The sequence below is a fragment of the Oncorhynchus gorbuscha genome, linkage group LG06 (assembly GCF_021184085.1).
Source record: "Oncorhynchus gorbuscha isolate QuinsamMale2020 ecotype Even-year linkage group LG06, OgorEven_v1.0, whole genome shotgun sequence".
Classification (NCBI taxonomy): Eukaryota; Metazoa; Chordata; class Actinopteri; order Salmoniformes; family Salmonidae; genus Oncorhynchus; species Oncorhynchus gorbuscha.
Window position 1 is genome coordinate 80,407,479 of NC_060178.1, and position 17,412 is coordinate 80,424,890.

Consider the following 17,412-nt stretch of genomic DNA (forward strand, 5'->3'; position numbering starts at 1 on the left):
ACAATGCATCCCGAACACCTTTATGAAACAATTTCTAACACCTTTATGAAACTATTTCTAACACCTTTATGAAACTATTTCTAACACCTTTATGAAACCATTTCTAACACCTTTATGAAACAATTTCTAACACCTTTATGAAACCATTTCTAGCACCTTTATGAAACTATTTCTAACACCTTTATGAAACCATTTCTAACACCTTTATGAAACTATTTCTAACACCTTTATGAAACTATTTCTAACACCTTTATGAAACTATTTCTAACACCTTTATGAAACAATGTCTAACACCTTTATGAAACTATTTCTAACACCTTTATGAAACAATGTCTAACACCTTTATGAAACTATTTCTAACATCTTTAGAAAGGATTACATAACACCTTTATGAAACCAGAGAGAGTGTAGAGAGAGAGAGAGTTAGAGAGAGAGTGAGAGAGAGAGAGAGAGAGAGAGAGAGAGAGAGAGAGAGAGAGAGAGAGAGAGAGAGAGAGAGAGAGAGAGAGAGAGAGAGAGAGAGAGAGAGAGAGATGGATTACATAACACCTTTATGAAACCAGAGAGAGTGTAGAGAGAGAGAGTGTAGAGAGAGAGAGTGTAGAGAGAGAGAGAGTGTAGAGAGAGAGAGAGAGAGAGAGAGAGAGAGAGAGAGAGAGAGAGAGAGAGAGAGAGAGAGAGAGAGAGAGAGAGAGAGAGAGAGAGAGAGAGAGAGAGAGAGAGAGAGAGAGAGAGAGAGAGAGAGAGAGAGAGAGAGAGAGAGAGAGAGAGAGAGAGAGAGAGAGAGAGAGATGGGGGTATTTCGGGATGCTCAAGTATGGAGTAGTTTTAAAAAGTTGACACGAGAGCACATGCCAATATGAAAGACACAAACAGTATGGCCAGCAGGGGGGAACTATAGGGGTCTGTGTTTTTATTTTGGGGGGAAATTGAGCCTCCTTCTGGCGGAGACCATCAACACAGATGGAGAGAGAGAGAGAAAGAGAGGGATAGCCTTGCCCATTCTCCTGGCAAGTCCTCCCTCCAGCAACATTACAATAATGACAATTTAGTTAACGCTCACTTACTGTGCACTGAGAGGAACATATGTTGGACATTGCCTCACTCTCTCTCTCTCTCTCTCTCTCTCTCTCTCTCTCTCTCTCTCTCTCTCTCTCTCTCTCTCTCTCTCTCTCTCTCTCTCTCTCTCTCTCTCTCTCTCTCTCTCTCTCTCTCTCTCTCTCTCTCTCTCTCTCTCTCTCTCTCTCTCTCACACACACACACACACTCTTACACTCTAACACTCTCTCTCCACAACACTCTGGGTGTCTTCTTTAACAGTACTTGTGTTGGACAGCGTTATAATTGACACACTCTGTGTCTTTCTGTATTACTGTGTACATAGGGTTCCATTCAAGGACAACATAAAAATGTCAGTACTGCCCAAGTTGTGTTTAGCAGCAGACTGAGCTAGAGGGGGTCTGTGACGTTATGGTGTTGAAGTGTTTCTACTGTTCACTTATGGAGCAAAGATCCTCCCCCAAGATGGAAAACTATCTGACCAAGTCAAGCTCTCCAGAAACAGGATTTAGCTGGGCAAATAAGCTGGTAGAATGTATTGACAAATTAACCTGAATGAAGATCGAAGTAAATGTCTATTTGTTTTAAAGATTGCCATTTGCACTCCATCTTTCACCAGAGTGGAATGGTTGTTGTGAAATGGTGGATCATACTGTTTATATCACTTTCCTGACCTTTCATTTCATCCCTCTCTCCATCTCTCTCCAGAGCCTAATGGCTACCGTAGCATGATGGGTCAGACAGTGAACAGTACCCAGCTAGCCCAGGACTACACCCTGCTGAGAACGTTACTGCAGTCTGTACGCTACTATAGCCGAGCACACCTCTTGGGCCCGAATGCTGGACGACCACGCAAAAACGCCATTCTGCTGCTCGATGGGTGAGTCGCTTCACTGACACCGTTGTCACTATATGGCCACACTACAAGGTCCTGAACTATGGTATGGAGTTATCTTTTGGAAATGTGATTTAAGCAACACACACACACACACACACACACACACACACACACACACACACACACACACACACACACACACACACACACACACACACACACACACACACACACACACACACACACACACACACACACACACACACACACACACACACACACACACACACACACACACACTATACACAGGCCCAGTGTTTATGTAGAAGCCTACAGTCTGATGGTCCCAGGCCCTGGTGTAGTTAAATAGGCTGTCAGCTGTATAGAGTGTCAGTGGATTGATAAGGTGGCCAAGCGATGTCCCACCTGTCCCCTCGCTCTCTCTTCTCTCCTCTCTCCTCTCTCTTCTCTCTCACAGACCAGATAATCTTTGTCTAGTCCTCTTATACACATTTCCACCCCTCTATCTTAGACATACCATTGGGACTTGCCAAAAGTAGTGGCTTTGTTAGGTTAATTGTTGTATTTGTTATGTGTTAAATGGTGGATTTTCTCCACTCCAAAAATATGTATTTGGCAGAGCAGCATTTTTTTGCATACCTCTATGATGCTTATGTACACTGTACAAAATATAAATACAACACGTAAAGTGTTGGTCCCATGTTTCATGATCTGTAATAAAAGATCTCAGAAATGTTCCACAAAAAGCTTATTTCTCTCAGTTTGTGCAGACATTTGTTAACATCCCTGTTTGTGAGTATTTCTCCTTTGCCAAGATAATCCATCCACCTGATAAGTGTGGCATACCAGGAAGATGATTAAACAGTATGATCGTTATACATGTGCACCTTGTACTGGGACAATAAAAGGCCATTCTAAAATGATCCATTTTGTCACACAACACAATGCCACAGATGTCTCAAAGGTTTGAGGGAGCGTGCATTTGACAATCTGACTGCAGAAAGGTTCACGAGTTCACTCTACCATAAACTGCCTCCAACATTTTGTTTGGAGAATTTGGCAGTACATCCAACCAGTGGCGAGTGGTTTGCTGACATTAATGTTGTGTACTGAGTGCCCCATGGTGGCGGTGGGGTTATGGTATGGGAAGGCATAAGCTACAGACCACGAACACAATTGTGTTTTATCGATGGCAATATGAATGCACAGAGATGCTACAGACAACGAACACAATTGCGTTTTATCGATGGCAATATGAATACCGTCACGAGATCCTGAGGCCCATTGTCGTGCCATTCATCCACCTCCATCACCTAATGTTTTAGCATGATAGTGCACGGCCCTCTGTCACAAAGGATTTGAAAAACAATTCCTGGAAGCTGAAAATGTCCCAGTTCTTCCATGGCCTGCATTCTCACCAGACATGTCACCCATTGTGTCACGGCTCTTGTCATAATGAGGATCGGACCAAAACGCAGCGTGGCACGTGTTCATGATTCTTTATTAACCAAAACACTTGAACAAAACAACGAAGTGAAAAAAAACTAAACACTTCTGTAAGGTGCACAAACTATACAGATAACAACTACCCACAAAACACAGGTGGGAAAATGGCTGCCTAAGTATGATTCCCACGATAGACAGCTGCCAACGATAGACAGCTGCCTCTGATTGGGAACCACACTCGGCCAAAAACTAAGAAATAGAAAACATAGAAATACAGAAACTAGAATGCCCACCCTAGTCACACCCTGGCCTAACCAAAATAGAGAATAAAGGCCTCTCTATGGGCAGGGAGTGACACATTGAGCAGGTTTGGAATGCTCTGTATCGACGTGTATGACAGCGTGTTCCAGTTCCCGCCAATATCCTGCAACTTCGCACAGCCATTGAAGAGGAGTGGGATAAACATTCCACAGGCCGCAATCAACAGCTTGATCAATTCTATGTGGAGGAGATATGTCGCGCTGCATGAGGCAAATGGTGGTCACACCAGATACTGACTGGTTTTCTGATCCACACCCCTACCTTTTTTTAAAGATATCTGTGACCAACAGATGCATACCTGAATTCCCAGTCATGACAAATCCATAGATTAAAGCCTCATTTATTTATTTCAATTGACTGATTTCCTTACATGAACTGGAACTCAGTCAAATCTTTGAAATTGATGCGTTTTATTTTTGTTCAGTATAATAAAGGCTGCTAAAAATAGATATGCCTGAGGTCAACCTTTTCTGTAGGTACACATCAATAGTTATAACATTTACGTTAGCAATACTTACTACTATACAACTCTTACTTACTATAGCTGAGCTGATGAGTTGGATTTAGAGAGTCTTTGTGAATTACGAGGCAGGTCCTCCTCTAACTCCTCCTCTAACTCCTCCTCTAACTCCTCCTCTAACTCCTCCTCTCTGTTATCCTCCTTTCCCTCTACCGGATTTTCCCCTGGTTTGACCAGTCTTTCACCTGGTTTGACCAGTCTTTCCCCTGGTTTGACCAGTCTTTCACCTGGTTTGACCAGTCTTTCCCCTGGTTTGACCAGTCTTTCACCTGGTTTGACCAGTCTTTCCCCTGGTTTGACCAGTCTTTCCCCTGGTTTGACCGACTGGTCTTTCCCCTGGTTTGACCGACTGGTCTTTCCCCTGGTTTGAATGACAGGTCTTACCCCTGGTCTGACTGACAGGTCTTTCCCCTGGTTTGACTTTGTCTCACGGTCACAACCTCTGTCTCAGGTGTGTGTGTGTGTGTGTGTGTGTGTGTGTGTGTGTGTGTGTGTGTGTGTGTGTGTGTGTGTGTGTGTGTGTGTGTGTGTGTGTGTGTGTGTGTGTGTGTGTGTGTGTGTGTGTGTGTGTGTGTGTGTGTGTGTGTGTGTGTCTGCCACAGTTGTCTGCTTAAGAAAACAAAGGCCAAATGGACGGAGGTAACATCGGTGTCAGTTAAAAGATGTAACCAAGACTAAACATCTTTAACTGGTGAGAGTGCCTTTCTGACAAGCTGTTTAGACAGAAGAGTCTGGACATGTCAGAAAGACTCTCAGAACCAAATAAGGAGAGTTTCAGGTTGAGACTACCCGGTCCTCATGTCTTGTTTCTCACGTGCCTCTTTGGCTTTAACAGTTAGAAATACACACACTCACTGAATCACACACGCGCACACACACATTGACAACCTGGTCAAGAAGCCAAGACATATGAAACTAATGAAAAGTCTGTGTTTTATTCCAAAATGAAGTACTGGTATCTCAGTGATGCTGTAAACTGAATCTCTTGTGTCTTTATTCCCAGGTTCATGAAGAATGCCGGTTCTGTTGTGGATGCTGTAACGTGGCAACAGTAGGTATTTTACCCCTTTTTCTATCCTATATCTGCATACCTGTATCACTTAGCTTCATACACACAGTCCCTATATAATAATCATCATCATCATAATAACAATAAACAAGTTCTCATTCATAAAACCTCTTGAAATTTGTAAAGTAGAATAAAAATGGTTTCCAGTCAAACTGTTTCCAGGGAGAAATATTTTGAAGGCTTTTATAAAAAATACAAGCTATAGTGAGAACCAGCTGCTGAAAGAATGGCATGGTTTTAGTTTGGTATTTTCCCTCACTCTCTCTCCTCTGCTTTCCTCCCCATTCTGACTTGTGGTGTCGTTCTTGAAGTGACTGAGCGGCTAAAGACATGTCTGGCTGTTGTTGTGGTTTGTAATGGTCATTGTTTTACAGGCAAGAGGAACTGTGGTTGACATTCTGAGAGAGCAAAAAAATTTGCTGTCAGAACGAAGTAAAATAGTCTGTGCAGTAGTTTCAAAATAAGGGAATATTGCTGTTTCGTGCCAAGGTACTCACATATTTGTCTCATTAACACACGCACACGCATGCACGCAAACACGTACAAATGCACACACAGACACACACCACACTGCTAGAGACGGGTCTCGTTAAGGCCAAGGTCAGGCTAATTAAGGGATTGGGAAGAGGAAGGTTTAGCACCACCCACACTGGCAAAGTCAAACCATATGCTTACACACACACACACGCATACACACACATGTCCTGCCAATTACCCTCTTTACACAACAGGACTAGGTTTTATGCTAGCCAGACTGCGTGACAGATAGGCTGACCTCTATAAACCAACTTTTAACCAATAAAAGCTCTGAAAAGGTGCCACTTTGACCAACAGTGAAATACACTTGCATGAACCTTGCCTAAGATCTGAAGAAATGCAACGTGAATGATTCGGTCTTGTGTTTTTCTATAGAGAGAAAGTTGCACCAATCCATTCATAATAGCAGCACTTCCTCTAGATGGTACATATTAGAATTGTGTTGAACAACTTGGTTTAGTTATACAGTTTACATATTGGAGTCATTTGGCATGGAACAGCATGTTACATGTTAGGAACACAAAACAGGTGTTACACATGCCAGAGTGTATCTGTGACCAGACGGTTCACCATGCCTGTTGTCTCCCTCGTTCTGGCATTCTGTGGGGAAGCTCAGGTAAGAGGGTTAGGGATGATTAGTGTAGCACTAAGCGTCCACACCTCTTACACACAGACAAGCACGCATGCAGGCACACACACACACACACACACACACACACACACACACACACACACACACACACACACACACACACACACACACACACACACACACACACACACACACACACACACACACACACACACACACACACACACACACAAATATACAACAGGTATATCTTCCCAAGCTGACGCTAACATACAGTACAGTACATGATTTCAATGTTCTCTTTCTCCAGTACTGCCAGAACTTCCCCTGTCACTTCCCTACTGTTGTCTTCATCCTCATAGTGTGGTTGTGTTCTCTTTCAATTATTTGTTTTGATATCTCACATGAGCGTGATTCACCAGAATCTCATCATCTCAAAGAACCAATCACACATGTCTGTCGGGTACAGACAGGTCGAGAGGCAAATGATGTGAGCAGCTCCCCTCATCATAAAGAGCCACTCGCTCACCTTTTGATCAATCTCACCTCCCTTCCTCACAAACAGTCATTCTCTTAGCTCTCCTCAGCATGACTTGATCCGTTTTCCAAGTTCATCTGTTCACAGGTGTGCTGTGAGGTTACTCCGCCGAGTGCAGGTTTTTCTTCGCTTGTCTTCTGTGTTGGGTGACTTTATCCCCCCCCCCCCAGTTTGTGTCCAGTACCCATAATGCTCATATACTTGGATAGAACGAAAGCTTTGCACAAGAGCGACTAGCTCTTTGTGTGTTTTGTGAGAGACGCCTCTCTCGTCAACAGTTATCACGGATTGTGGAAGCTATTATATTGGCCTATAATAGCAAGGGGTTACAGCCTCCGGATGGCCTGAGGGCTCACTCCACCAGAGGTATGGCTATTTCTTGGGCACTGTTTGAGGGCATCTCCTTGCATACTTTTATGATGTTCTACCGGCTAGACGTCATTGCGCCTTCTTTGGCGTATACTGTCCTCAGTGTCGGGGCCTCTGAGGGTTGATACGTTGAGACTAACTGGCTTCAGAGAGCATTCTGTGATACGGGAGTTGGCCATATCCCTCATGTGAGATCGAAACTAACAACTGAAAGAGAACTTAAGGTTATTTGCGTAGCATGTGGTTCTCTGATATTATGAGGGAGATGTCTCACCGCATTCAAATAAAATAACAGTTTATTGTTCGCGTACACAGTTTAGCAGATGTTATAGCAGTGACAATGCTTATGTTAGTAGCTCCTAACAATGCTGTAAAATGTCCAACAAGTACACAAATAATAATAAAAAACAAGAAATATTGAAATGGCAGAAAGAATCTAATTAACAACCCAAATAGCACTACACCATTCCCTACTAGCAAGAACTTGAGGAAGTTTGCATGCTCAAGAATGATCAGAGGGTGGGCGAGTGGGGGGATGAGGGGAGGGGTACACCTTATTCGCTCCTCGACTTGCCTGTTTCCGACAGACGTGTGTGATTGGTTCTTCGAGCTTCTGAGACTCTTGTCAATCCCCTTCATGTGAGATATCTCACTTATAATATCAGAGAACCGAGGGTTACGCAAGTAACACGTTTTGGCCTAGCGGGAGTATTGCTCCATGAATAGAGACCATGTAGTCAGAAGACTGAACACTCAGCAAGAGGACTGATGTTTTTTACAGCTACAGTATATGGAGAAAGTAGAGAAAATAGAGATAGCAGTGGGAGGAAGAAAGAGCAAAGACTCCACACTTTATTCACTGTCCCACCGGACTCGTAAATCCTGTGGGCCCATTCCCCTGGAGGGACACATTTTATTCATTGGTGGAGCTTAGACCCTCACAAACACTCACACTCACACATACACACGAGCGCACCCTTTGTCTCTTGTCTCCCTTTCGCTATCGCTCTCCTTCTTTCTCTCTCACTTGTCTCCTTTTTCTCTCTCTCTGATCCCTCCCTGCCTTCCTCCAATTCTTGTCACTTTCTCGCTCTTCCCTCTGACATCTTAATACTCGTCTCAGACTAAATCTGGTATTTATCTACATCTCAACCATTTCACAAGTCAGAGAGAGAACCATTGTAGAGGGGAGAAAGAGGAAGAATGTGAGATGAGAAAGAGAAGGAGAGAGATTGAAATTTAGCAAGAGAGAAAAGACAGAGTAGTACAGTATATAGATAGAGCCAGAGAGAGAGAGAGAGAGAGAGAGAGAAAGATCGAGAGGAGAGAAAGGCTACTGCTGTGAGGAAAGGTGATTCATCATTGTCTTGGTAAAGAATGTAATTCCAAATAGAGGATACGTTCTGTTCTCTACAGATGTGTTCACGCTTTAATTCTTCCCATAGGTAGAGGAGCAGTCAGATCAGCAGACAGCTTCCCTACAAAACTACTGTGTACTATGTATTTTTGTCTGACAAAGTTGGCCACACATAAATGGTATCTTTACCCAGTTTGGTAGCGTTTTGGTAACCCTTGATGGTAAAATATTTGATAGTTTTCCAACAATTAGGTCCCACTTTAAAAAACAAGAATTGATAAAGGTTTATATAGAATACATAAAGTCTTCATTAGTACAAAATAGATACTTCACAAATAACTTCCTCTATGTACAGTACATGGTAACACTTTAGTTGAAGGGGGCATACATACATTCATACAAGGCATTCATCACACCTTTATGCGTGTTGCCGTATCATGCATAACAAACTTTATAATACATTTATTCTTCATCATTCATAAGAAGTTTTCAAAATGAAATTCCCTTGAAATACCGCTGAGAGTTAGAACAGTAGAATACACAAGGTGCAGTTTATAAATGTGGTTGTGCATCAGTAGTCTTTTTCTCTTGACAGTCATTTAGTCCATGTCAGCTAAACATTTGAATCATGGTCGAATTACCAATCGGGGTCTCACTCAGATATTACCAATCGGGGTCTCACTCAGATATTACCAATCGGGGTCTCACTCAGATATTACCAATCGGGGTCTCACTCAGATATTACCAATCGGGGTCTCACTCAGATATTACCAATCGGGGTCTCACTCAGATATTACCAATCGGGGTCTCACTCAGATATTACCAATCGGGGTCTCACTCAGATATTACCAATCGGGGTCTCACTCAGATATTACCAATCGGGGTCTCACTCAGATATTACCAATCGGGGTCTCACTCAGATATTACCAATCGGGGTCTCACTCAGATATTACCAATCGGGGTCTCACTCAGATATTACCAATCGGGGTCTCACCAGATATTACCGGGGCTCACTCAGATATTACCAATCGGGGTCTCACTCAGATATTACCAATCGGGGTCTCACTCAGATATTACCAATCGGGGTCTCACCCAGATATTACCAATCGGGGTCTCACTCAGATATTACCAATCGGGGTCTCACTCAGATATTACCAATTACCAATCGGGGTCTCACTCAGATATTACCAATCGGGGTCTCACTCAGATATTACCAATCGGGGCTCACTCAGATATTACCAATCGGGGTCTCACTCAGATATTACCAATCGGGGTCTCACTCAGATATTACCAATCGGGGGCTCACTCAGATATTACCAATCGGGGTCTCACTCAGATATTACCAATCGGGGTCTCACTCAGATATTACCAATTACCAATCGGGGGCTCACTCAGATATTACCAATCGGGGGCTCACTCAGATATTACCAATCGGGGTCTCACTCAGATATTACCAATCGGGGTCTCACCCAGATATTACCAATCGGGGTCTCACTCAGATATTACCAATCGGGGTCTCACTCAGATATTACCAATCGGGGTCTCACTCAGATATTACCAATCGGGGTCTCACTCAGATATTACCAATCGGGGTCTCACTCAGATATTATCAATCGGGGGCTCACTCAGATATTACCAATCGGGGTCTCACTCAGATATTACCAATCGGGGTCTCACTCAGATATTATCAATCGGGGTCTCACTCAGATATTATCAATCGGGGTCTCACTCAGATATTATCAATCGGGGTCTCACTCAGATATTACCAATCGGGGTCTCACTCAGATATTACCAATCGGGGGCTCACTCAGATATTATCAATCGGGGTCTCACTCAGATATTACCAATCGGGGGCTCACTCAGATATCACATTAAAAACGGCAAACATTTCTCTCCACTCATTGGCAAAATGTGTCAAATTCAAGGAAATTAGCTGTAACATTTTTGCTCCCGGCCCCATGGCAAAATGTGTAGAAAAGCAGCAAACTTTAAAACTGCAAAATATTCTTTGTGGCCCACATCAAAGTTGCCCATTTGTGCTGTAAGACATCCGTGCTCTAATACACTATCCACGGAACTGGCTAGGAGCAGCACATTTAGTTACTGTGTGCACAGAGTGTTTTGTATCCTCTCTCTTTCAGTGCTGCAGGATGCCACTGGGTAAACAGCCCTTGGAATTATCAATAGTATCTCCACCCTCCAATTATGTTCAAAAGCCTATACGCAGTAGATGTTCTGTGTCAATTTGACCCCGTATCCATGAATAAGTACAGAACATACAGTAAGAAGGTGGATCTGAAGCAAACAGAGTACCTGGTCGACAGTGAGTCCTAGCCTGGAGCACAAATCGTAAATGTCATGTTAGGCCTGCAGCATGTTCTCTGCCAACTTAAGCCAAAAATATGTGTTCCTACGATAATACTTTGGGGGTTGGGTACTGTGGCTGTGAAAATACACATTTCTAAAAACAAATGTACATATAAAGATATATTTCTGTGTTACTGTTAACTTTTCGTTCTGAGATTGTTATGAAGGTTGTTATAACTGATACTGCGAGGTGTTATGACTGGTTTCATAAAGGTGTTGTGAATGTCTTTTTTATACCCCCTTCAAGTAGAGTGTTGTCGGCAGCATTGCCAAATGTGACAAAACCCACTGTGTCAATTCCCCCAAAAAGGGTTACATGATGACATTATTGATAATAGCCTAAACCTACCTGAATTCAATGGAAACCCATACCACGTTAATGGCACTCATAAACTGTACATAGTGATTGCTTTAGATCAGGTACTTCCAAAAATACTTTGATAATAATTAGTATATATAATTTATCTATATTAAACACCGTATACATTATCTTATGAATCTTTATTCTGGGTGGCAGTAGAGCATTGGACTAGTAACTGAAAGGTTGCAAGCTCAAATCCCCATCTGACAACGTAAAACTCTGCCGTTCTGCCCCTGAACAAGACAGTTAACCCAGTGTTCCTAGGCTGTCATTGAAAATAAGAATTTGTTCTTAACTGACTTGCCTAATTTAATAAATGTTTAATTAAAGAGGAACTGAACCCCCCAAAATGATATGGTTTAAAACGGCCTGTGGCATTGGTAGTAGTCATATACAGTGGGATTAATGCCGTTGATGAAGATGAGCAAAATTGTCTGTATAAAATAAAGAATTCAAGTACTGAGCTTTACTGTATATTATTTTATGCTAATACAATTGCTCAGAGAAAGAGATTTTGTTTTACAAGTAATACTTTTTTTTTCTCTAAAAGATATGGTTAAAAATGATTGCCACTCCTGTTTTCTATACCTTTCTATACCTCACCTAAGTCACCTTGCGAGGATAATGGCATTGAGACTTTTTCTAAAAATGTTTTCTGAGATTGAATGACACATTGGGAGGAATCTTAGACCATTCCTTCATAGAGAATCTTTCCAAATCCTTGATATCAGTCTGCTGGTAGAGGCAACCAGGTTTTTGGCTAAAATGTCCTAGTACTGGGTAAAGTCCATGATGCCGTTGACCTTAACAACTCTGTACAGTGTCCCGAGAGGCACATAGGTTGAGATCTGTGGTGACACAGATTTCCTCCCACATAGCAGGGTCATCTGTACATTGACTTTCCATATTGTCCAGCAGCTTCACTTGATAAGCCGTAAGTAAGGTGGACATGTTAGGTGCTCTGACAAAATGGTCTGCTGTTATGTACATTTTATGACAAATGAACAAAAGCATCCCTCTTGTTCGGGAGGGTGGTGTTAACCAACAGGGATGCACTGCGTGAGGGATTAAGGTAGTTAACCGTTAGCCAGAGGAGGCTCCACCGGAGGGGCCTTATGGAAACTGGAAACTCGTCTATGCATGTTCAGGGTAGGGGAACAATTAGGGGTTAGTCTACCAGAAAAAGGCTTTTCCCAGGACCATTTTGCCTCCTTTAGGCAAGCCACAACTGTCGGAATGCTAGGTTTGGTCAGGGCTGATTGCGGTTGGAGTCTCCTCCACTCGTACAAATGGTCCGGTGGGACCGGTGGGACATTGAGCGTGTAATCCCAGATGGGATTAGCAACCTCGTCACCGGCTGTGCCCTTGGCGGTGCACCTGGGGATGGGTGCAGGTGTTTGGGAGGGAGGAAGTGGGGACTCAATTCCTCCATCTTCGGGCTCAAAGTTGGAGAGGCTGCTATTATCATGGGCCTCATCATCTTCTATCTCCCCCTCTCCCGAGATTGTGTCTTCGCTAAATAAGGGAAGAGAGTCAAGGTTGTCAATCACCTCCGCCCAGATGTGTACAGATGAGCGCTTGTCGCCTACCCTGGGGGGGGGGGTACAGATGTGGCTTGGAGTGGGGGGTACCCAGAGCAGGAGCATTTTTTTGTCTCCTTCTCTGGCTAACCTTAAACAGTGTGCTGCAGTGCAGATAAGACTCCTGGTAGTTGACTGCCTCTCAAGAATGCTTGTTTCCCAAACAGGCAAAGCAGAAAGGATGGGAGTCTTTCTCTGAGATGCAAGAGCCGCAGGGGCAGATATGGGAGCTCGTGCCTGGCTTGGGTGCCTGGCTTGGGTGCCTGGCTTGGGTCATCCTGGCAAGGGGAGGTGGTAACCATGACTCTAAGTGGGCTACAAGCCTGTCGTAAATTGCACTCAGTAACCCGGAGAGCACAGCAAGGTGGAGTTGCTCTATAGGTTAGAGGGCTCTCAAGACTGCAAAACCGGAAGGTAGGACCAGTCAGCCTAGCCAGTAAAGGTGCTGGTGAGCTAGGTGAGAGAAGAATACTACCGTGCAGGTAGAGAGAGCTAGCGAAGGAGCTAGTTCTAGTCATGTGCTTCACCAATGCGTAGCTGCGTAGCCAGCTAGTCCTGGCGTTTAGCTTGCTAGCATTCACCTCAAGTGTTAGTAGCCTAGCTTTAGCAAGCACACTGCTAGCTGAAGAGAAAGTACGTTCTTTGTTAGCTAGCTACGTTAGCTTAGGGTGTGGCTAACCAAATCACAAAAGTCTCTTTCCTTTCTTCCACTGTGGTGGGAATAAGTAACAGGAAGGTACATGGGCTGGTAGAGTGAGATGGAAGCTACCCATAGTGAGAAACCAAACAAGTAATTTAAATAGAACGTGTGTGTATAACTATCTAAATACTGTAGTGTTGAAGGGCCAGTATGGGGCACCCTTCCCTCTGATCTTAAGATCAAATCCCAATGCCCCAGGGCAGTGATGGGGACATTGCCTTGCATAGGGTGCCATTTATCAGATGGGACATTAAACAGGTGTCCTGACTCTCTGTGGTCACATGTCAATCCATTGGCACTTATTGTAAGAGTAGGGGTGTTAACTCCAGTGCCCTGGCTAAATTCCCAACCTGGCCCCATATTCATCATGGCCACCAAATCATTCCCCTCCTTCCTAATTACCATATTTATTTGTATATTTTATTTAACCTTTATTTAAAAAGGCAATTCCGTTAAGAACTAATTCTTATTTACAATGACGGCCTACTAAAAGGCAAAAGTGCTTTGGGGACCTTTAACAGAATGTGACTGGCAGAATGGCTGTTGTATGTGGAGGATGCGGGCTGCAGTAGGTATGGGGGAGTGAGGCCTAAGAGAGTTTTATGCAATGGGTATTCAGAGATGACCAGTTTACAGTATATAGAGTACAGTGATGTGTCCTATGAAGCGCATTGGTGGCTAATCTGATGGCCGAATGGTAAAGAACATCAAGCCGCACAAAAGCACCCTTACCTGCCAATCTTTAAATTATGTCTCCGTAGTCTAGCATGGGTAGGATGGTCATCTGAATCAGCGTTAGTTTGGCAGCTGGGTTGAAAGAGGAACGATTACATTTAAGGAAACCAAGTCTAGATTTAACCGTATCCTGCAGCTTTGATATGTGTTGAGAGAAGGACAGTGTACCATCTAGCCATACTCCCAAATACTTGTATGATGTGACTACCTCAAGCTCTAAACCCTCAGAGGTAGTAATCACACCGGTGGGGAGAGGGGCATTCTTCTTACCGAACCACATGACCTTTGTTTTGGAGGTGAGTATAAGACTGTATCATCTGCATGTAAATGGATGAGAGAGCTTCCTACTGCCTCAGCTATGTTGTTGATGTAAATTGAGAAGAGCGTGGGGCCTAGGATCGATCCTTGGAGTACTCCCTCGGTGAGAGGCAGTGGCTGACACTACAGATGTTCTGACTATACACTGCACTCTTGGAGAGAGGTAGTTAGCGAACCAGGCCAAAGACCCCTCAGAGACATCAATATGTCACTCCTCACCTCTCCACCGGATAGTTGATGTGTGGTGAGCGTTGTGGCACAAATGGTTTTCTGTGTATTACCCAAGTGGGTGCTACATATTGGTAGTGGATGAGGTGAGTTTCCCTAACTTACAGTGCTTTGAGTACCTGGAAAGGTACTCGCTATATAAAAATACAATCAATATATTGGGGGAGCTCCCGAGTGGAGCAGCGGTCTAATGCACTGCATCTCAGCGCTTGAGACATCACTACAGGCACCCTGGTTCAAATCCAGGCTGTATCACATCCTGACGGGATTGAGAGTCCGATAGGGCAGCGCACAATTGGCCCAGCATTGTTTGGGTTTGGCTGGGGTAGGCCGTCATTGTAAATAAGAATTTGTTCTTAACTGACTTGCCTAGTTAAATAAAGGTTACATTAATATATATATATATATATATATATATATATATATATATATATATATATATATATATATATATATATATATATATATATATATATATATATATACTGTATATAGCTTACTAAATTTGACAAATGAAGGTTATATATGCTATTATTAAATAATGATTATTAATTGGTGAACATACTATTTCTAAATGGTTTATTACTGGACTTTCTTATGAAGCGTTAGTAAGGGTTTCAGTTTGTGTGTACCGTAGGCTTTTTTCTCATGAGAATGATACTTTTGATAAGTGCAAACTCTAAGTGTAAAGTGTAGTGAGAGCATTTGGCGTCAGATTATAACCAGTTAATGATATTAGTGTTAAAAAAAACAAAAAACACTGAGAGTTTTAAATCAACACTAAAAATGTTGAGCCTGTGGACCCATATAGACACTAGAACAGTTGTAAATTAACACACTACTTAGTGTAAATCTATATTCAAAGATTTCCCAGAGTGGCTTGCCTTTCGAGCAAATTGTAGAGTTACCACACATGAGTGATGTGTATGAATTTCCTAGGGTAAAACTATAACATTTTGGCTTAGTCCACAAGATTGAAAATGAATGTGACAACCATGTCTCTGTCACTAACAAATTCAGTCATGGGTGGTAAATTCTACAATTTACCAGAAAGGCAAGGCACCATTGAAAATATTTGAAGTAGTGTGTTAATTTAACACTGTTCCGGTGTCTATATGGGTCCCCAGACAACACTTTCAATGTTATTTTAGTTTTTTTAACACTGGAGAATTTGCTGTGTGCATTTATCAGAAGTTGCTTGTATTCTGTTCTGAAGTGTCTGTGTGTCTTGTTGTTCTGTCTGTAGCTACTACATGGATGGCAGAGTGACCAAAGTAGAGGACTTTCTGAAGACTCGCCTGCTGGACACCCTGACCGAACAGATCACCAAAGTACTCAAGGTGAGAGAAAGGGAAGTGTTGACACAGGAAAGGTCAGTCATTATGTAAGTATGCTTCACCAAATCACCTCCGTTACACGTGTCTCTTCCCAACCCCTGCCCCTGTGCTCTCCTGTCCCACTGTCTTGTCCCTCCATAGGCCTACCTCTGTAAGGGCACAGTTCCCAGTTCAGTTTTATGGATCTCAACTCTCAGATCTGGAACAGTAACTTCCCTCAGTGAGAAGAAAAGGCCAGAAGAACCGATCTGTCATGCTCACAATTAAGTAACAATTGCTACCAACCTATAGTCACAGTCTCTGAGCTGATAGAAAATACCCAATTATTGTCTATTGTAAAAGAGAGGACCCACCAAAGCACATTAAAACAACCATAGAACAATGTGTGCTGCCCTATTGTGTGTGTGAGTTTGTGTGTGTGCGCAGGCATGTATGCAAGCGTGTTTGTGCTGTACTGTACGTGCTTGTGCGTTTCCCCATTTGCTGTCCAGTAGTAATGGTTTGCAGCCATGCTAGGAGAGAGATTCTCTGGAAGCTGTTTAGAGCAGAGAGAATAGGTCTTCCGGACAGAGATCCAGGTGTGTGGGTGTGTAGAGCTAGTATAAATGTATGTGCGTATTATGTGTGAGTGAAAAAATGATGGAGTGAGTGTTTCGTTTTTTATTAACTAGGCAAGTCAGTTAAGAACAAATTCTTAATTATAATGATGGCCTAGGAACAGAAGGTTTACTGTCTTGTTCAGGGGCAGAACGACAGATTTTTACCTTTTTACCTCAGCCCGGGGATTCGATCTAGCAACCTTGCGCGTGTGTGTGTGTGTGTGTGTTAGTGTGTCTAGGGCCCTGTGAATGTGGATAGAGACAAATACTGAAGTAAAAGGTCAATAAAGATACAGGGTAAACTCGGTCCGTGTAGCTATTTGTTAGCTATTTATCATTTGCATTGCTTGGGGATCGAAGCTGTTCAAGAGTCTGTTGTTGTCAGACTTGATGCACCGATACCTCTTGCCCTGTGGCAGAAGAAAATCATCTTGGGTGGTTGGGGTCTTTTCACACCGCCTAATATAGAGGTCCTGGATGGCAGGGAGCTCAGCCCCAGTAATGTACTGGGCTGTCCCCA

At 43.1% G+C, this 17,412-nt stretch overlaps 1 protein-coding gene across 1 annotated transcript in view; it reads left to right on the top strand.

The window, feature by feature from the left end:
- LOC124038391 (inactive heparanase-2-like) overlaps window positions 1-17,412 on the top strand; it is a 180,690-nt gene that overhangs the window by 115,131 nt on the left and 48,147 nt on the right. The window contains exons 5-7 of the mRNA XM_046354223.1: window positions 1,768-1,939; window positions 5,209-5,256; window positions 16,203-16,296. Coding sequence (XP_046210179.1) covers window positions 1,768-1,939; window positions 5,209-5,256; window positions 16,203-16,296 — 314 coding nt within the window. The remainder of the gene's footprint in view (window positions 1-1,767; window positions 1,940-5,208; window positions 5,257-16,202; window positions 16,297-17,412) is intronic.